The sequence below is a fragment of the Hyperoodon ampullatus genome (assembly GCF_949752795.1).
Source record: "Hyperoodon ampullatus genome assembly, chromosome: 1".
Taxonomy (NCBI): domain Eukaryota; kingdom Metazoa; phylum Chordata; class Mammalia; order Artiodactyla; family Ziphiidae; genus Hyperoodon; species Hyperoodon ampullatus.
Genome location: NC_136914.1, coordinates 71,957,144 through 71,978,325, shown reverse-complemented (window position 1 = coordinate 71,978,325; position 21,182 = coordinate 71,957,144). Strand labels below are relative to the sequence as shown.

General features: G+C 36.7%; 1 protein-coding gene across 2 annotated transcripts in view; it reads right to left on the bottom strand.

Moving 5' to 3' along the window:
* The window catches only part of STIM2 (stromal interaction molecule 2), a gene marked incomplete at both ends in the record, with an annotated part of 172,147 nt that overhangs the window by 17,625 nt on the left and 133,340 nt on the right, over positions 1 to 21,182 (bottom strand). Inside the window, 8 exons of one of the 2 annotated variants that reach the window (XM_079704871.1) lie at positions 840 to 1,078; positions 1,323 to 1,423; positions 1,830 to 1,853; positions 2,108 to 2,275; positions 7,362 to 7,539; positions 8,300 to 8,477; positions 11,365 to 11,480; positions 15,409 to 15,520. In XM_079704871.1, the coding sequence (XP_079560997.1) occupies positions 840 to 1,078; positions 1,323 to 1,423; positions 1,830 to 1,853; positions 2,108 to 2,275; positions 7,362 to 7,539; positions 8,300 to 8,477; positions 11,365 to 11,480; positions 15,409 to 15,520 (1,116 nt within the window). The remainder of the gene's footprint in view (positions 1 to 839; positions 1,079 to 1,322; positions 1,424 to 1,829; positions 1,854 to 2,107; positions 2,276 to 7,361; positions 7,540 to 8,299; positions 8,478 to 11,364; positions 11,481 to 15,408; positions 15,521 to 21,182) is intronic. The other variant, XM_079704870.1, reaches the window with a different exon arrangement.

The following is a 21,182-nucleotide window of genomic DNA, read 5'->3' as shown; positions in this document are numbered from 1 at the left end:
GTACATGTTAAAACCACCTTTGGGGGCTTCCCTGGTGGCGCAGTGGTTGAGAGTCCACCTGCCGACGCAGGGGACGCGGGTTCGTGCCCCGGTCCGGGAAGATCCCACATGCTGTGGAGCGGCTGGGCCCGTGAGCCATGGCAGCTGAGCCTGCACGTTCGGAGCCTGTGCTCCGCAACGGGAGAGGCCACAACAGTGAGAGGCCCGAGTACCGCAAAAAAAAAAAAAAAAAACACCTTTGGGAGAAGCTCCACTTTCTAGCAACAAAAAAATATGTTTTCTAAATATAAACGCAATTTAATTTTGTGTCAAGGTGAGTGGATTTAGTGCTTTATGAGTTAAATACAGCTGGATAATACTCTTTCAATAAAAGGACAGAATTGGAAAAGCAAAACAAAATACTATGAAACATGCCTACTGGGAAGGCAACTCAATTTAAAATAAATCGACTGGCTCAAAGTCACACAGTTAGTTAGTTAGTGGCAGAGCTACGAATGCAACTCAGGTTTCCAAGGTCTTCCTCTAATTTTTAATTTCTACTATAGATTAAGCTGCCATATGAAAGGATGTTTTCCCTCAAAGCTCAGCACTTCATTCAGACAATGACTTAGCATGTATGATGTGCTATTATATATGTGTACATATATATATGTATGTAACACACACAGCTCATATAGTATGTCAAACAGTAAACACAATGATCAACAAAAAGAAAAAAGAGAAAATGAAGAATTAACACAATTTTTATCATAGATTTCAAAGCAAATGATTCATAAAAGGCATGGCAGAAAGTTACTTTTAAAACTGTACCAACTCTCTTTTTTGAACTCACCACTTACCGGGAAACTGTGACACTATTGGGGGTGTATCTTCATCTAAATCATCAACTCCTCCAGCAATAGGATAGGGTGGAATGGAGACTCTGGGCATCACCACCCAGCTGTGATCAGAATAAAGGGAAGAGGTGAGGCTGGGGAGTCCTGAGTTATGGGCTATCTGAAAGCCACAGATCTTCTCTATCTGTTGCCAGCGAAAAAGTCGTTCTCGTAAACAAGTTGTCAACTCAGAGAGAGCTTTCCTGGAAAAGCCAATATAGGAATTACTTGTTTCATCAAAGAGTCTTTAATACAGCACTGAAAAAAGTCAACTACATGAACAGACCAAGGCAATTAACCAATTTCAAGAAGAAATTACCCCTTTTCAGAATTAGTATAAATGATATAATAGTACCTAATTAAATGACAAGTTAAAACATAAATTGCCTATAAATTACACATTTCAACGCAATAAAAATAGACAGATAGTGACAGTAACATTCTTACTTTGCTTCCAGAATTTTGTGGTCTACCTCATCTAGGGAGGAGCTATGTGCGACGTGCAGAGTCCCAAAGACTGTGCTTCTCTTCTTTTTAATTTTCTCTGCCTAGAAACCCAAAGAGAGAAAAATAAGGCTAGGTTTCGGATAAAATACACATATACTAATAAGGTTTATTTTGTTTTGAATATATTAATAATTATAAAATCAATGGGGACTTATTAGCCAAGATATAGCCCTATTTTCCAAAAAAGAAAACAAATGAGGGAGAAAGCATGCTTTCCTAAGCCAAACTTTGTTCTGGAGAATTTTTTCCCCTATTTCTATGGATCAGAAAGACCTGAATCTTCTATTTCAAACTAGGAGAATAACATAAACTATATCCTACTGCAATGGAGGTGTTAGTGAGTGCACTGAGTTTTTTGTTATTGTTGTTTCACTAGAAATCAGATTAAGACTCAATAATTTCACACAATTATTAAGAGTCAGACATTAATTTCTAGTAACTACTAACCTGAATCAGATATGAAGCAGCAACCTAGAGGAGAAAAGCTCCGTATAAAACATTTATGATAATGATAGTAGGGATGATTTTTAAATGATACTAAGGTCATTCTGAAAGGTATGTACTTCTCTTAAATAAAGTAATTTCACTTTTATGAGAGTCAATCTAGGCAATAAGTTCCAATTCATGAAAATAATCTGTGATACTAAAAATTTTATTCAGATCTTTGTATACCAACTGGTTAATCCCTTTAGAAACGTAGTACGTTTTGCAATATAATAGAGTACCTCATCCTTAGCAATAGCTAACTGCATTTCAGCATTCTGTCTTTTAATATTGTAGTACTGTACTTCTACTTCATGCGTCAGTTGAAGCCATTTTTGAAGTGCATCTGGAACAGACCAGCTGCTTCTGAGTTCAAATTCTTTTTCAGCCTTTTTTAGAGCCATTCGAACCTGGGAGGCAGGGAGGAAAGAAAAGGAGGAGTGGGAAAGAAGGAGAGAGAGGGAGGGAGGGAGGGAGGGAGAAAGAGGGGTAGAGGAAGGTGGTAGAGGTTAGAGAGAGGAAGAGAAACTTCTCTTTTTAAGATATTTAAACTAAGATTTTTTAGTACCAAAATTAAGAGAAAAGGCAATTTGAATTATGCTCTTTGTAAACATCTTTTTAAATCACAGTCTAAATCAATATTTCTAACATTAAAACTAAAGCTGAAGTTTTTAAGTACCTCTTAAACTCACTAAGCAAGTTTGTAAAGCCAGAGGGTGAAAGGGAACTTCCATATATCTTAGGTTGCAATATTGCATTTTTATATTTTATAATAGCCAGACTCACTGAGAGACAAAAACCCAGGGCATGTACAAACTGAAATGGATTACATTTTTTGTATTTTTTTGTTTATGGACAGGATATGAAGAAGTATCCAAAATAGGGTGAATACCTGTTCTACTACCCCTTCTAATGTTCCCCAAAGACCTTGCTGTAGCTACCTAACTATACACTCATTTTTTTAAAGTAATTATATCACTTTAAAAAAGTTTTTCAGACATCTTTATGGCCAGTTATTTCTCATTGTTTTGAGCATATCTGCCTATTATAGTCTGTTTTATCACCTCTATTTAATTTTTTCCTGCTTCTCACATACCAAAAAGTTGATAAATTAGCATTTGCAGACCAAGTGTAAATTTCGAGAAAACAGATTCTGAGTGAGAGTCTTCTTGATTTTTCCATGGGAAACTATGAGTAGCTTCAGTGTCAGAATGTGGAAGTTTTTCTTCTAGCCGCCCTTTAGGGGAGCCAGACAATAAACAGAAAACTAAAATGCTTAGTGTATGAGGCAGTATTACATGCTAAGGAAAAAACTCTTAAGGAAAGTCTCACTAAGAAAATGACACAGAATAAAGAGACAATCCATTGTAGGAATGATTCACTTAAAAACTAGCAAGAGCTCAAGTTAAGGATGTATAAAGATACATGATGGGGCTTCCCTGGTGGTGCAGTGGTTGAGAATCTGCCTGCTAATGAAGGGGACACGGGTTCGAGCCTTGGTCTGGGAGGATCCCACATGCTGCGGAGCAACTAGGCCCGTGAGCCACAACTACTGAGCCTGCACGTCTGGAGCCTGTGCTCCACGATAAGAGAGGCCGCGACAGTGAGAGGCCCGCGCACTGCGATGAAGAGCGGCCCCTGCTTGCCACAGCTAGAGAAAGCCCTCGCACAGAAACGAATAAGCAACACAGCAAAAATAAATTAATTAATTAATAAACTCCTACCCCCAACATCTTCTTTAAAAAAAAAGATACATGATGGAATTTATGAAATTACATACACACACTCAAGACCTTCAGACAAAGTGACAAATGAACTATGGAGCATCTTGCTTCTGGAGTACCATAACCGCAAATTACTTTTCCCCACAGTTAAGTAAAGTAACTAAAACTTCATTCCTAAACTAATGTGCAGAAGAACGTTTGATCTGATCAAACCCAATTCATTTAAATAAACCTTATCATGTGCCAGAATAAACTAAATTAGAGTACTAGACACAAATTTCTGATAAAGAGGAACAGCTGCCAGATACTACAGGAAAAAAATGTAGAAAGGTATTTTTTTAAACTCTAAAACTTTTAAAAAGTTTTCTAAAAACTTTTTTTAAAACCCTAAAACCATCAGACAGGAAGTAAACAATTAAAAATACAGTTATTAACAGGAAGGGTAAAACAGGACTTACTCACTTAAGACAAATCGTAAGCAACACTTGCCTGACATGACTCCCTGTGCAATGTGCTTGGGACAATACTGCGCTTAATAAGACAGTGGGCAGAGCTGTGTGGTGTCCCTGCTAATCTCTCAAGAGAGAATTTGAGCTCAGGTCTTGTGACATGGAGTTGTATATAACACTACAAAGTGTAGGTCACAGGCCCTTCTTCTCACAAGATTTTTTTTTTTTTTTTTTTGCAGTATGTGGGCCTCTCACTGTTGTGGCTTCTCCCGTTGCGGAGCACAGGCTCCGGACACGCAGGCTCAGTGGCCATGGCTCACGGGGCCAGCCGCTCCGCGGCATGTGGGATCTTCCCGGACCGGGGCACGAACCCGTGTCCCCTGCATCGGCAGGTGGACTCTCAACCACTGTGCCACCAGGGAAGCCCTCACAAGATTTTAAAGCTAAAATTTCTATACAGTTTTCATTGCCAAAGATGTATACAGAGAATCTGAACAAATTCACTCGTGTTTTTCTCTTTAACCATAAAGATTTTCCTTATATCCATAAATTTATTTCCCCAAAACAAGCGCAATAAACACATTTAACAAAGAATTGATATAGTTCTAGTATAAACTGAGGCTGACCAATGCTTTGATTGACTGTCAAATAATGTCTCAAAATTTTGGAAATTCTGACCTTCCAATAACAAGCAACTATTTTCTCTGCCATTATTCTTAAGTTTATCACTTGATCTGAATTCCAACCCTCAGTCTAAATTAACACTGTTATTTACAGGGAAATAGATGCAGTGAAAATTGAGTAATTAATAGGTTTTACAAATGATGAATTATTAACTTGTTTAAAAATACAATAATTATATAATTTTTGTGTCTTAGGAATAAAACAGCAACAAGTAAAAACATGACATCACAGAAGAAAGTCTAAATATCTGAAAACCTGGTTTCTGGACCAACTTTATGATTTATTACCTCTGTTTCCTTCAGCAAGTTCTTTACTTTCGCAGACATACTGCTGCATGTACAACAGAGGTACTGTGACTTGCCCTAACTTTAGGCTTCTTGAGACTTTAAGAACAAAATAATTTATGTGAAAAGTATTTAAACCACACAAAATATAAAGCAGTACTATTATTCACCCAAAAGCTTTTGTTTAACAGAAAATAACATTATACAAAATATGTACCAGATCTTCCTGCCTTCTAACTTTGAGAAGATGATTACACACTCGACAAGATACAGTAATGCTTCAAACTGTGTGGAACTGTGGATTATGTGACATTATATGTAAATTAATTTCCCAGTTAAACTTACTTTTATAAACAAAGCTTTTAATAGCAGTATGGGAAAACATGGACTTTGGAATAAAACACACATAATCTTGCCTTTGCCACATAATAGCTGTGTGACCTAAGGCAAGTTATTTATCCTGTACACATCTCATCTGTAAATGAGAATAATGTCTATGTATAGTGAGGATTAAAATTTTGCAATGATGTGCACAGCATAAAGTTCTGGCACAGAGTAAGCACTCATAAAACTGTGTTTCTTATTGCTGTAATCACGTTGGACAGAGTTTTTTTAAATACCCAGTTCTCTCCTTTAAACCACCTCTTACTGACTCAGGATCTAATTAGGATTATTACATTTGTGCTGGGACGTAGTATCATAGTAATCTTAGGGTCTACTAAGGTATGCAAGGTCTCTATGCCCCAAACCCAAGACTAGAATATTTCTGATTTTGGGGTCCTTCTTTATATTGTGTCTTTTTCCTGCACTGTGAGGCAGTTTCCTGTAAAATACTGCTACCAGTTTATGTCTCTATAGAAGAATCCCCACTATTGCTTTCTGATTTGTTCTTTCTCATCTACAAAGTTCAGAAAAACAGCTAACAAGTTTTTTAGTTTATTTAGTACTGGGAACAACCAAGAGTTGAAGTCTCGGTGGGAACAGGCACAGAGTTCTCACAGGAGAAAAGGACATAATATCTAAATCTTGGACACAGTATAATTTGGCTACGCCTTTTTTGGTAATTGGCTACACCTTTTTTGTTAACTCCCTGGTTCTCTACTACATTCTATATAGACAAGGTCTGTCAGGTAAATAGGACCAGACTGCAAAATAGGTCTAGGAGTCAGCTTAAGAGAACAAACCCCTTACAGGTAAAAAGACCCAAAAGGCAGGTATCTGGGGTATGAGAGAAAGAACAGTTAACTGTTAACAAAGAGATAGCTGCATTCAGTCAGACAACTCCTACCAAAAGACAATCTTGAAGGAATTAGTAATGTACCCTGAACATTTCCTCATGAGTTGAAACTGAAACTCATCCATTACATAATTCTTACTTAGCACTTGATTGAGAAGACAACAGTGCATAAAGCAAAGTGGGAGGCAGAATACCTAGGTTCCTGGCCCTGCTTTACAACCTAGTCACTCTCTAAACTTGAACAAGTTTTCTCGTCCTCATTTTGTTCCTCAACTTCTTTATCAGTAAAGAAAGGGTCAAAGTCAGAAGAAGGAGATGAGACCATGGAAGCAGAGGCTGGAGTGACATGCTTTGAAGATGAAGGAAGGGGCCATGAGCCAAGAAATGTAGGCAGCCTCTAGCAGTTGGAACAGGCAAGGAAACAGATCCTCCCCTAGAGCCTCCAGAAGGAATGCAGCCCTGCAGACCTATTTTAGACTCTGACTTCAGGAACTCTAAGATAATAAATGTGTGTTGTTTTAAGCCCCTAAGTTTGTGGTAATTTTTAACAGCAGAATTATAAAACTAATACTTCTGCCTATAATTAAATTCTCCCAGGACCTCCCCACCTTTTCTGAAGGATTGTGCAATGTCTGAACTCCATCCTGAGTAAATGCATAGTAGAAGCAGATATTGAAAAGGACACCTTTTGAACAACTTCACAATTTGTAGCAGATTATGTTCTAAAACGATTTAACAGGATTCAAATGGATGTTTAATAGAGATTCTTAACATTTGCAGAGAACTTTAACAGTAGATATACTTTACTAGGTTACAGTCAGAAACTGAAATATACTACAGTTGTTAAATAAACAACTTAGATTCACTCAAGACTATTAACATGGCATGGGATAGGACTTCATGAATGAGTGAACATGAGGGTAACTTTTTCTTAGTTGGTACTTTGTTTTTTGCTATATGAACTTTGACCAATGCTAACAATATAGACAGATGACTCTTTTATTAACTAAGGAAGAGTATATGATGGAACTAAATGTAGGAGATTGAATGAAACCCAAAAAACTCCTCAGGGTAGCAATACAAATATCCTCACAAATACTTTTTTAAAACATAAATACCTGTTCCAATTCCTGCTCTGCATACTGACGTCTACTCAATTCACATTCAGCTCCCTCCCTTAGCTCTCTCAGCCGACAAGCCTCTTCCTTTGCGTAATTGATTTCATCCATCATTTTGCGCTCTAGATTTTGCTTTTCTACAGCAACATTTCTGTTTTCTTCCTGTGCCTTTTCAAGCCTTACAGAACAATAAAAATGAAAATTCCTCATAAAAGTTTCCAAAATTTCATTATCTTAATGAAGAATAAATGCGTATCAAGCAATAGGATACATGTTTCAATCAGAATTCACAGCATTTTCTATTAATCTTAAATTTGGACAACAAAAACATCAGGTAACCTACTATATAGCTATTTTTTTTTTTTTTTTTTTTTTTTTTTTTTTTTTTTGTGGTACGCGGGCCTCTCACTGTTGTGGCCTCTCCCGTTGCGGAGCACAGGCTCCGGATGCGCAGGCTCAGCAGCCATGGCTCACGGGCCCAGCCGCTCCGCGGCATATGGGATCCTCCCAGACCGGGGCACGAACCCGTATCCCCTGCATCGGCAGGCGGACTCTCAACCACTGCGCCACCAGGGAGGCCCTATATAGCTATTTTGATTTATATTGAGCTAAAAATACAGGATATAGAAGGGAAACGTTCTTCAGGAAGAAGCTTTTAAGAAATTCATAATTATTTAAATCATGTTAAAAATAAAATTTAACTTCACTTATAATTCTACCTATATTTGATTTATTTCCACTGGTCTTCTGCCCATTTATTCCCTAGTGCATACCTTTATAATATATTTTTAATTATGACAATATGATACTTTTCTAAAAACATGAAATGAACTCCTGATATATGTACCAACCTAAATATAAATGGTAAGCACATGCCCATATTACATATTCACAAACTGTATCTTCCCACAGTTTTATAGTCTTTTTTACCTACTCACCTCTCTTGTAAGTCCATGAGACTTTGCTCTGCAGTTTGTAAACTCTCTAAGTCTTTCATCATTTTTGCAACATGTTCTTTTGATGTCCTATTCTGCGTGTAAGCAAACCAGCACCCACCAACACCAATTACTATAGAAACTGTGAGGATAAAATCCTTCATCCAGTTATGAGGAGGGCCTACGAAGACAATTACAGATGGTTAAGTTAATCTTTGAGTATCATAGAATCTCAGTACACAGAGCCACTTATTTTAAAAAATAGTAGGTATCTAAAACCAAAACAAAATATGAACATGTCTCTCCCATATACAAGTTCTCCTCAAATAATCAATGTGCTTATTATAACTACCTGATATACTAGACCTACAGGAGGGCAGTGATAAACCCACATGGATGCACCATGCCCCCTGCTGCTACAGGAGCTAGTGACAGAATTCCTGGGGAGCTCTCAAGAAGCAACAGTATCTCCAATCACATAGAGAGGATGGTCCTCTGTGGGGTGAAAGGAGTCATGAAGAGTATCACCATTACCAGCTCCCCTCCTTCAGACAAGTTAGGCAGTGGTCATGCTTTGATACACAAACTGAAATCCTAATCATTCACCAAAAAGCAATTTCCCAAGCACACAGCCATGTAACGAGATTAATTAGTGATTCTCAACCAAGAGTGATATTCCCTCCAGCAAATATTTGACAATTTTTGCTTGTCATAATTTGCAAGGTGGAAGTAAGGGTGTCTGTTATGGGTATCTAGTAGGTGGAGGCCAGGGATGTTCCCAAACATCCAATAATGCATAACACAGTCTCTTTACTGCCCCCAGTCTGGCAATAACAAAGCATCATCTAGGAATTATCCAGCCCGGAATGTCAATAGCGGCAAGGTTGAGAAACCATGGGTTAAATGATCATAACTAGTAACGTTTTAGGTGGTTATCTGCCGGAGAGATCTGGGTTACTAGAGGGAAACATTGGGATTGCCTTCCCCTGTGGCACACCAAGCGTGACAGTAACTCCCGACATTTTTTCTAAAGTCAGGAGCCAGGAGCCAGGCCTACTGTCCTCAGTAATACAACCCACAGCGACTGCTAGTCAAATAATTTCCTAGTTGATCTCTGAGTGTGGAGGTTCAGTGGGGGAAGACATGATAACTAATACAATACAATGTGTTATCTGTTGAAAAGAGATACAGCTTTTCAGTGAAAAACTGCCTAACTGCCCACACCTCCAGAAGCAAGGATATATTCTGCATGTTTGATGAGATGAAGAACTCTATAGAAATGAAAAGTTTTCATGCTTACAAGTCTAGCGTTCGTATATGTTTACATAGTGTGATAAACAGCACGTTCTACGCCAGAGACCCTCAGTGTTTCATATTTCAAGAGTGCACACCCTCACCTATAGTGAAAGAGATTCACTATTCACTCTTTGGCAGAAGGCTAAACTCTCAAAAGGATTTGTTTTTATTCTGCCTCAGACTGAGAGGTTCAGCTCAGGCTCTAGTCCAAATATAAGCCTTGTTTAGGCTGAACTATAATCACCAGGAATAACAATAAACAGATGGACAAGTCTCAAACTGTACAGTAAGTACCACAAACTGGAAAAGATTTCAGTGAAAACTCCTTTAAAATGTATTTCTGTTCACTTGACACTGCTAATTTTTTATAAATCTAATGTGGGTGTTCCAACTGTAGGGCTCATTCACTCAAATAATAATTCTAAGACAAACACATTAAAAAGGTAACACATCATTAACTTCTAAACTGGTTTGTTATTAAAACATTTGTTTTCAACATTCTTTGAGACTAGTTTGGTTTCTTTTCAAATGATAATACTGTTTGGCTTAGAGAGTGGTTTGTTCTTGGATTAATAAAATATAAATATTCCTGACCAGTTTGTATATAGAGACAAATTCTAAAGTCTAATTCGTATTTTCACCAATCATTCACATGAAAAAACTAGATCGAATCTCACAGAAGACAACCCCCAACAGATTCAGGATAAGGAAAAGGTTAGAAAGGGTATCATCTTTATGGAATGCTTGGCATTTCAATAGTGTTCTATTTCATAGGGTTTGTAATTTCCACCAACTCTCACAAAGGGGAGTTCCAGCTGTTTCACCAGCTGCCCTTTTAGCCTGAGCCAAAAAAGAACCACCAGCAAAGTCATGGAATCCATCCAACCACTCCAGTAACCCTTTACTAGCAGGGGCACCCCCAACATGGTATTATAGAAATCTGCAAGTCTCTTAACTTCAAGAACTGAGGTAAAATTAACATTAGTTTCTTAATTTATAATTTGTGAAAGCCATTTTTCTTGGATTAATTTTGTTATCCCTTTTTAGCTTCTGAAAAATAAAATATAATTCCTCTAAAATGTGTACTCTTCAAACATTTTTCCCCCAAAGCTTTCTGAAATTTGAAATTAAATGAAGTAAACATACTAAACTTCCCTTCTGGGAAGACAGTATTCCTCTCAAGGTAAAGAAGAAAAACGTTCACTTTCCTTACAAATATGACAAGGCGATTTCTTAAATGTTCTTCTTTAGAACAATCAAATAACATTCTCCACCTTGTACTTCTGCCAGAATAGTCTGTTACTTTGTATAGTTTCAAGCAGGCCTCTAGGGCCTCTGTTTTTGATCTGTATCTTAAAAATCCTTTTCCTGGTAATTAATAAAGTCAAGTTAGGATTTATTACTTCTTGTTATCAAGATGGTTAGATTGCACCTTTTTTTTAAGGACTCTTCAGTGAATATCCAGCTATAATAACATCAACATTAAAACTGCTGTAAAGAGCTTTAAATCTAGAAATTTAATTCTAAATCATCAACTAACATATAGTTTTTACAACTTTCTACATCAGTAACCAGCTTTTAAAATTCCACACTCTGTATTTCAATGACAGAAAATCTCACCCTATAAATCTTTTAAGATAGTATGACATTTCTTTCATAGCAAACAGAGGATTCTTCTTGGCCTACCACATTTCTTACTTTTTCCTTCTTTAAACAACAATGGATGATCTGATTATTCTTTCGCACCATATTTTGTGAGAGAGAATACTAACGCGTTAGAGGTCCGAACAAAACCACATCCAGCGCCTTGAGCTGAAGTTTCTGTCTGTGACTCCGATCACTGATTTTCAACTGAGAGATCATAAATGAAGGTTCGTGCACTGCTATCCTGTTCATTTAAAAAATACATATATATTAAAAATATTACTAGTATGTAAATTTAAATATTTCAGCAACGTATTTAACACTTTACATATTAGTGATGATTACTTTAAGAGCTCATCCATGTGCAATTTAACACTTTATTACATGTATCGAAAACCTTTTCAGTGAAAACTCAGCAGTACAAACACTCCTGTATGTTAATAATTTAGTTGCTATATTGATGTTTTTGTTTTCTATGGTTACTTTATGCTATAACTTAATATGATTTAGAAATTTATCAAATTCAAAATATTTTATAATCATTAATTATCTCTGGCATTTTACTATCATTTCATAAACAAGAAAATTGTAAGTAATTTACTGAACATAGCAGACTTTCAAAAATCATCCTCAATTTAGATCATATTGCTTTTCTTTATAAATATCTTTTAAAACACCTATACCTTTACATTCTAATATTTAAACTATTTAAACATTAAAGTTCACTGAAGTCATAAATGGAAAGTAAAAAGTCATCGCTGGCTGGGGGAGTAAACTGAGGGACTGATGCAGTAAGAAGTATTGAACCATTTCATTAGCAATGAAGAAAGTATGCAGGGTGCCAAAAGGCACAGGTGAAATAAGGAAATAAAATCACTCTGTTTTGGACTTCAAATCCAAGTATCCCAGTAGTCAAGATTTCTTATCAACCAACTATGATGCCAAGAAGGATCTTAGGATACAAAGTATAATAATAATAATAAAATTGTTAATAACAATGACGATTAAAACAAGCATGTACTACGTGCTGGGTACTGTGCCAAGGGTGTTTAGAATTCCAAGAACCTATAATATGCGTAAAATTGCCATTTTATAGATGAGAAAACTAAGGTACTGCGAGGCTGAGTAACTTGCCCAAGGTTACTAATTAGTAAGAAGTAAGGCAGGGATTCAAACCCAAATGTGTATGATCCCAATGACTGTACTCTGGACCACTACATTTTATTTAGGAAGATTTCAGGTTACCGAAATCCTATGAGGTTTCTACAAAACTAGAGAGTAAAGAACTCTAACCTGCCCTATAGAAAATGCCTTCCCTCATCATCTCTGCAGGTAACCTTTTGTGTATGCTCCTGTTACATCTTCAATATGACACTTATCAAAGTGCTTGAAGGCAAACTATGCCTCATCTCTTTATCCCCAAACCTAGCATGGTGCTTGGCAAAAGTAGATGCTTGATAAATGTTTATATAACAGATGAATGAATGCATGGATGGATGCCTGAATGAATAGCAATACTATCAGTAGACTAAATTTAAAACAGACAATGAGATGTAGTAAAAAGGAAACTATAAAACAGAATTTTATGCAAAGTTCTATATGAGCCCAGAGGTGGAAGCAATTCTACCTGAGTGGGTGAGGATGTCAGGAAAGTTCACACAGGTCTGAAAGGAATGAGGAGGCATGTGTCAGGTGAAGAGAGCCTTAATATAAGCTCTGGTAACAAGAATTACAGAATATAGAAAATACAATAAAAGGCTTAAAGATAACCATGACATAAAACTAACATAATTTTACCTACCTACTGCAGATGTAACAATATTTTAATGCCACAGAAAGGAAACAAAATAATGAATTATTGTAGGTATGTGTACATCTGGAATGTGTAATACATTTTCTTATACATTCTTATAAATAGCTCTTATATCTACAGTTACCCTACAAAAAAGTTTAAGTTTAAAAGTTGTGAAGTTAATTTCTATTACCATATAAAAGTTAAGCTTTTAAATGGACTCATCTAATTTCTATTACCATATAAAAGGGGCTTGATGAAGGCTATTCCAGTTTTCCTTTCCCCTCCATTCGAAAAGCCTCCAGTGGGCTGACCTGAAAGCTGAACTTCCACATTTATAAGCTTTTCTTCTGTAGTAACATGTTCACTATTTAAAAAAAACTGATCTTTTGATTAAGTGTGTGATGTTATCTCAACAATTCTACCAGAATTTGAGGTTATCTCTGATAACCTTTACTTAACCAAAAGAAAAAAGTGGCTACAAAATTTATGGTCAAAACATCAAGCAGCCTGGGACTTCCCTGGTGGCACAGTGGTTAAGAATCTGCCTGCCAATGCAGGCGACATGGGTTCTACTCCTGGTCCGGGAAGATCCCACATGCCACGGAGCAACTAAGCCCATGCGCCACAACTACTGAGCCTGCACTCTAGAGCCCGCGAGCCACAACTGCTAAAGCCCACGCACCTAGAGCCTGTGCTCCGTAACAAGAGAGGCCACCACAATGAGAAGCCCGTGCACCTCAACGAAAAGTAGCCCCCGCTCGCCACAACTGGAGAAAGCCCGCGTGCAGCAATGAAGACCCAATGAAGCTCAAAAAAACAAACAAAATCAAGCAGCCTATTTTATTTCATGTTGTTGTTATATAAAGAAACTTCCCAAAGACAGGATAAGAAAAATTCTATAAGTTCCAGGGTAACAAAAACAACTTGAAAAACCCTAATCCCATCAATGCTCTACTATCCTGTTTTGTTTTAACTTAGAAACTTGTCTTATTTAAAAGAACTTTATTTTTTTTTCCTTCTTTTCAGCATCTAGTTGCACCATGAACATAAAAGATGCTTAATATGCACTTGCTGATTTGACTCTTAACTCCATAATTTCATCATTATAGTCATGTGCACAGTAAAATCAGAAATACTGATGTTGATTTTCAGAATACATTTAAGAAGATATGAAAACTTTCAACTTGATCCAAAATACAAACTTCAAAGCAACAAATGCCTCTTATTTAAATAGGATGTATAAGTAAATTGATTTGAAATATAATATGCATATAATAATTAGATAGCACTATTAGAGACTTTTTTGGTACAAGAAACAATCTAGGTTGGAATGGAACATAAGAATCTCATAAGAGTCAAGTTCCAATGGAATTATGCAAATTTTAACATTTAAATCTTTAACGATTATTAGGTTAACTAATGGAATTTTTAAAACATAATTTAGAAAAGTAATGACAATTAATTCCAGACATCTAAGGAATAAATTGGCATCCTATACTTTGGTATCAGATCTATCTGTGTTCAAATGCTACCTTGGGCAAAATATTTAACTTCTCTCTGACTTGGATTTTTCAATCTGTAAAATGGGGATAATAATACACTGTACTTCATTTTAACCATGAAGCTTATATGAGATAATATACAGTACCTCTATGTAATATACATTCAAAAATGGTTGTTATTATTTACAATTTATTTATTAAACTTCATTTTTGTGAGGTTTAACATATGGTCACTAAAATTAAGTGTTGTTATTAAAAGAATACCAATTAAGACTAAGGATCTGTACATTAATCCATTCAAATAGGTCTTTTCATAAAGGTGGATCCATATCAAATGAATAAGCTTTTGTTACATTTACAACGGGGTCAGAGGTTGGCCCTTTGTTTTTTGGGGTTTTTTTGTTTTTTTGTTGGTTGCATTGGGTCTTCGTTGCTGTGCACGGGCTTTCTCTAGTTGCAGCGAGTGGGGGCTACTCTTCCTTGCAGTGCAGGGGCTTCTCATCGCGGTGACTTCTCTTGTTGTGGAACACAGGCTCTAGGTGTGTTGGCTTCAGTAGTTGCAGCATGCTGGCTCACAGGCTTAGCTGCTCCACAGAGGTTGGTCCTTTGATGTTATCTAAAAAAGATGTAGTTGACCTACCTTCTAATTTTCAAAATTACTTCCTTAGGAATAAATTTTTTAAAAGGCCAGATTATTTAGGCAAGAAAAATCGGTTAAAGCTTGCAAATTCACACTGTATAGATATCAAAGAATGGATATATTTATAATATTTTCTTTGAGCACTTAGCCACAGAAGTAACTTGTAGATTTTGCTTTGAAAAGTAACATTATTCTCCAGGAATACAAAAAATACATTTGAATAATAAAGACCCACCTGGGAAGCGTTGTTCCTTTGACGTTATTGTCTCTAAAATTCTTCTCATATTGGGGTAGTTCAACAAATTCTATCAACCACTGAAGCGTGTCCTCAAGGGTCCAATTATGAACTGCAAAAGATGAAAAGAGAAGGAATATTTTAAACACATCTGCTTTCAGAGTTTATATAAATTATATATATATTTATATACATACACATATGTATAACAATACTATAACTTCAGAGGAAATAAAGATGTTAGACTGAATTTTCAATTCAATTCAATCAATAATAAGTATAATAATATGTAGCATTCTATGAAAGCTAAATACTATGGAGACATACCTCCTACCCTTAAGGGCTTACAATCTAGAACAGAGAAGACACATAAAGGAAAAGATAAAATATTAGCATGGTTAATTCTAAAACAAGCATCTATGCAAAGTTTGAACAGGACGAAATAATCCACTATTTCCCTGGTTGTAAACTTACCAGATATATATTTATTCATTCCTTCATTTAGCCATCCATCCATATAATACTGTAAACCTGAGTATCAGGTTCCATTCTAAGCACTGGGAATATGGCAATAAAGAAGATGGATAAAGTCCTTGCTCTCATAAAACAAATTCTTTTGGGAGTGGGGAGGGGCAATTAACAGAAGGAGGCAGAAAAGAGGAGGAAATTTCAGATAGTGATCAGCTATTAAGAAAGAAAAGATGTCAGGGTAAAGTCTCTCTGAGGAGCTGTTACCTGAATTAAGACCTAAAAATTGCAAGGAGTCAACATTGTGATGATCTAGGAGAAAAAATAATCCAAACACAGGAGAAAGCTGGTGTAAAAACCTTAAGATAAGGAATGAACTAGCTGTGTTTGAGGGAAAGAAAGTAGTCAGAGGGGCCAGGTCAAAAAACACTTTCAAAAATTCTGGATATTTTTCTAATTTCAATAAGAAGGAGAGGTAAATAATCTATGTTTTTAAAATATCACTATCCAATGTGGAGAATGAATTGTGAGAGACAAGACTGAAAACAGAGAGGAATAAGGAGACCATTCCTTTCATAACTGTCCAAGCAAAAGGGGTTATATTCCCTTGGACTAAGGTGCTAGTAGAGGATATGGTGACAAGTGGTCAGATTCAGGACATATTCTGGAGAAAATGCTTTCAGATGTTCTGATGAAATGGATGGGGTCTGATAGCTAGAGGAAAGTCAAAAAAAGTACGGAGAGTGCTGCCACTAACTGAGAAAGGAAAGAATGAGGAGGAACAAACTGGGGAGGCAAGCAGGGGCAGGTGATAGAGATCGAAAGTTCTATTTTTAGACATGTTATGTTTGAAGTATGTATTAGATATTTAAGTGCAGAAATACGTAGCAGTCAGATATACAAATCTCAAGCTTGGGGAAGAGTGAGGTAAGGAACAGAGATATAAACTGGAAGTCATGAGCATACAGATGTTTTTAGACTAAATGAAATCACCCAGAAGAGTTGAAGATAGCTGTTAGTGGATTCTAGGAGATTGGTTCTAAATCATGAAGAAAAGAATAGCTAATGTCTCTTCTCCTAGACACTTTTTTTTTTTTAAAGAAGATGTTGGGGGGTAGGAGTTTATTAATTTATTAATTTATTTTTGCTGTGTTGGGTCTTCGTTTCTGTGCGAGGGCTTTCTCTAGCTGTGGCAAGCGGGGGCCACTCTTCATCGCGATGCACGGGCCTCTCACTATCGCGGCCTCTCTTGTTGCGGAGCACAGGCTCCAGACGCGCAGGCTCAGTAGTTGTGGCTCACGGGCCTAGTTGCTCCGAGGCATGTGGGATCCTCCCAGACCAGGGCTCGAACCCGTATCCCCTGCATTAACAGGCAGATTCTCAACCACTGCGCCACCAGGGAAGCCCTAGACATTTATTTTGAGTTAAGCCCTTTATATGCATTTTTCCCTTTAAACCTTAAATAAAAAAAAAATTATGAGGCACTAACATGATTATCTCCATTTTGGAGATGAGAAACTGAGAAGTTAATGGGACCAAGATAGCAGTAGCTGAACTGGATCTGAACCCAGGCCAACTGACCTCAGGACCTGATTCTACACTACTCTAAGAGCAATAATATTAAATATAGTAGAGATATAAGCAAGCAGTTAAACACTGGAAGCAACTCAGACATTTCTGTTGATACTTGAAGAGTAGGAAGAACAATGATAAGTTTATCCAAAGGAAAGGATGCAAATGTGCTTGAAAAAAGAGCCCCATATTCGTGTGCATTTCATCTGAGGGTGTGGAGAAACAAAATGCTTATAGATCACAGAAAAGGCCAAAGGAGAATGAAGAAAACAAATGAGCAATAAAAGCAGAGATGGGAATCCATCTGTGATAAATCTGAGATAAGATCTTTCTGATTATGAATTAACTTTTGCAAGCAAAGCTGGGTGTTAGCAATCTGCCTTTTTCATTAAGTGTTCTTTAGAGGAAAAGCTTAACTAAATCATAAACAAAAAATTAACAAAAATTAATTTTTAAATTACATATGGTATTTGATAATTTTATACTGAGACAAAGCTTTGACTATTATTTTAATGATCTCTCTTTCATGTGTTCCTGCCATAAGCTTGGGCATGTGCCTGAGGCTGCTGTATCCATTTAGCCAAATAACTTAGAATAAATATCAGCCAAAGGTTCAGGCCCTGGGTGCTTTCCACTGAATTTAATATATGCAAAGTAGCCTTTTTATCTTAAGTTTCTTCCTATCCAAGATGAACTGCATTGAGAATTGCCTTGCCTTGACTGCCAAGAAACCGACGGTGCAGCTGCACCTCACACACCCACACAAAAACCTCAGCCAAGAAAACAGGGTAAGATTCTCTCTGTCATTTCTATGGCTGTTCAGCTGATCAAAAGCAAAAGTTCCTGATCTAAACACTCCAGTACATCAAAATAGTCCCTCAATTCCCAGTGAACCAAGATAGAAAAGAAGAAACATCAAATGAAAAATAATACATGTTTAAAGTACACAAATCCTAGTATTACTCCATCTAATAAATAGAATATTATAGTGGTTCTAAAGTAATTTTCTTTTCAATGAATCTGTAAAACTGCAAAATTCTAACATAGAGCACACATTTTACTTTGGTGGGGGGGGAGGTTTATTTCTTCTTGTGCTATTTGGTTTCTTTGGTGATGCCTAGTAAATACCTTCACTTCTCATGAGCAGGAGTTGTATTTTATATTAGCTTTCTCTGCTCCAATTACAGTAAATTGTCTTTCAATTCTTAGGACAGATAATACTATGTCCTTCCTCAGGGCCTTTGCACATGCTGTTTCCTCTTTCCTTTTCTCTATCCTTCTGACTCATCTTTGCCTATTTACTTTATGGAGCCTTCATATCGCAGTTAAAACTTTAATTCCTCAGGGGAGCCTCCTCAAACATTACTATATGATCATATATCACTCTGTACTTTTAGGCATAGCATTTAACTAATTATAATTATTTATTTGTATGATTATTGTTTCAACATCTGTTTATACCACTAAAGCATAAGTTTCTTGCTCACCATTCTAGCCCTAGCACTTGGTACACAAAAGGCACTAAACAAATTATCTATTGGATCCTCTTGAATAAACAAAGTAGAGCATGTTTAATTGAGAAGTATTATGAAAATCTATTTTCATATTTTAGAAAGGAAATTCAAACAGAAATAGGAATCTGTCTGTATGACAAATTTTTGATGGCAAAGGAATTATTCATTTAAGAATTATCCATAAATCAACTATACTTCAATTAAAAAAAGTAAATTTAAAAAAGAGAATTATCTAGTTCCTTATTATCTGTCTCTCACTGCTCTTTCACATGTGCTGTTGCTAAATACCATTCCCACCAGAGGGCAGGCAGAGAAGGATATGATACTCCTTTAAAAATACAGATTTTAAAAATCTATCTGTAAAGCTACAGAAATGTCAGTTTCTACATTGTTAACTTATATTGTTTCTGCTAGAAATTGTGGCCAGTGCCATAGGTTGGTGTCTTTGAGTGATTTTTGGCAATTTATTCCAAGACCAACAGAAAGAACTCTGGAATTCAAACAGACCTGATTCTAGTCCCAGCTGTGTCACTAACTCATTGTGATATCATAGCCAGATTATTTAACTGTGACTCAGTTTCTCAACACACACACAAAATAATGAAATTGAGCTAGACCATCTTTAAAATTCATTCAATTTCTGTTTTTATGATTTCGTTATAATGAACAAGAGATAACGTTTAAAATATTGCTAAACTGTTAACCTAGAACAGTAGATTATATAATACTGAGAGGGAAAAAGTAACTCTAAGAACTTTTAGGACAGCAACAAAACCGTTCCTAACATTTACTACATGTTTATTAAACACCAGGAGATTTGCAAAACTTATTTCAAACCACCATTGCAACAACCGTTTTGAAGTAGGTACTTTCATCATCATACTGAACCTATAAGTTTATGAAGGTGAAGTTTTAAATTAGATAAAACAGATTACTAAATGGTCAAACCAGGTTTCAGACCAAGTCCATTTCTAGAATTGTCTACCACTGTACAATAACGTTACCTCTTTAGAGTTAGGTAAGTGGTCCTCATAATCAAATTAGGCACAAGTAGACGGTTTATGCTCCATACTTGAAACCATACATGCGGCTTTCTAAATCTGCCATATTCCCCCATGCCACTCCTTCAACCTGGAATGGCTTTCCCTTCTTCCTTCTTTGCCAGGCTTGCTCTTCCTTAGCCTTCGGATCAGGAAGTCACTCCCCCACGATGTTTTCCCCATCTATCCATTTCCAGATTATAGTTGCTCTTCCTTGCACCCCTGATCACATGTACCTATATCTGCCAAAGGATTTATCATATACTCTAATGTAATTGTCCGTGCTTGTGTTACTCTCTGGATGATGAGTTCCCAGAGGGCAGGAACTTGTTCTTTTACCTAACACAGTGATTATTAACACCATAATGCCACATTCCTTTGATATAGGATTTTACATTTTACTACACACTTTCACATACATTCCCATTTAACACCTCCAAACCACATCTGAGAGACAGCTGTTACCTCTACAGTCTATAGAGAGAACCTTAGCCAAGAGAGGCCACGTAATTACAATGTAGTTACACAGCTAGCATCTGAACTCGAATCTTCTGACTCCAAGTTCACTGCCAATATAGGTGGCTCCTGATTTAAAAGAAGAAGCTCACTATTTAACATTAAAATTCAAAACACATTTTCTCATAGAAAAAAAGCTTCCAGACGTACAGTACTAATAGTAATTCAAGAGTTAAGCATTACATATGAGCAATCTGCTGTGGGTAATTGCGTTAACGGATTCAGGATTCCACTAAAGGCATTAAGTAAGCATCATGGCCTACTGAAGGCCTGGAGGTAGTAACACAATAGCCCAATGGAGCTACACCAGTTCTTCATCATGGGACTGACTCCTAGGACTTGAAAAGGGGGCTCTAACAGCCTGAAGGGTATGATTTCAAAGAGTCAGGGGACTGAGAGCTGGAGCAGGGCTCTGGAGCCAAGGAAGTAGTGGGGACAGGATGGTGACTAGAACCAAATCTCCAGGAGACGAGGGGGTGTGGGAGAACACATTTATGGATTTTTCACAGGAACAGAGGCACTATAAGGACTCTCCTTTCCGTGCTCCCTTTGCTGCTATCTAACAGGCTCTCTCTGTAATAGGGAATGAGATTCCTAATTCTACACCAAAACAGTTCCTCTTTCTTGCCCTTCCTACTTGCTATTGTCAATGCCACCTCCATAT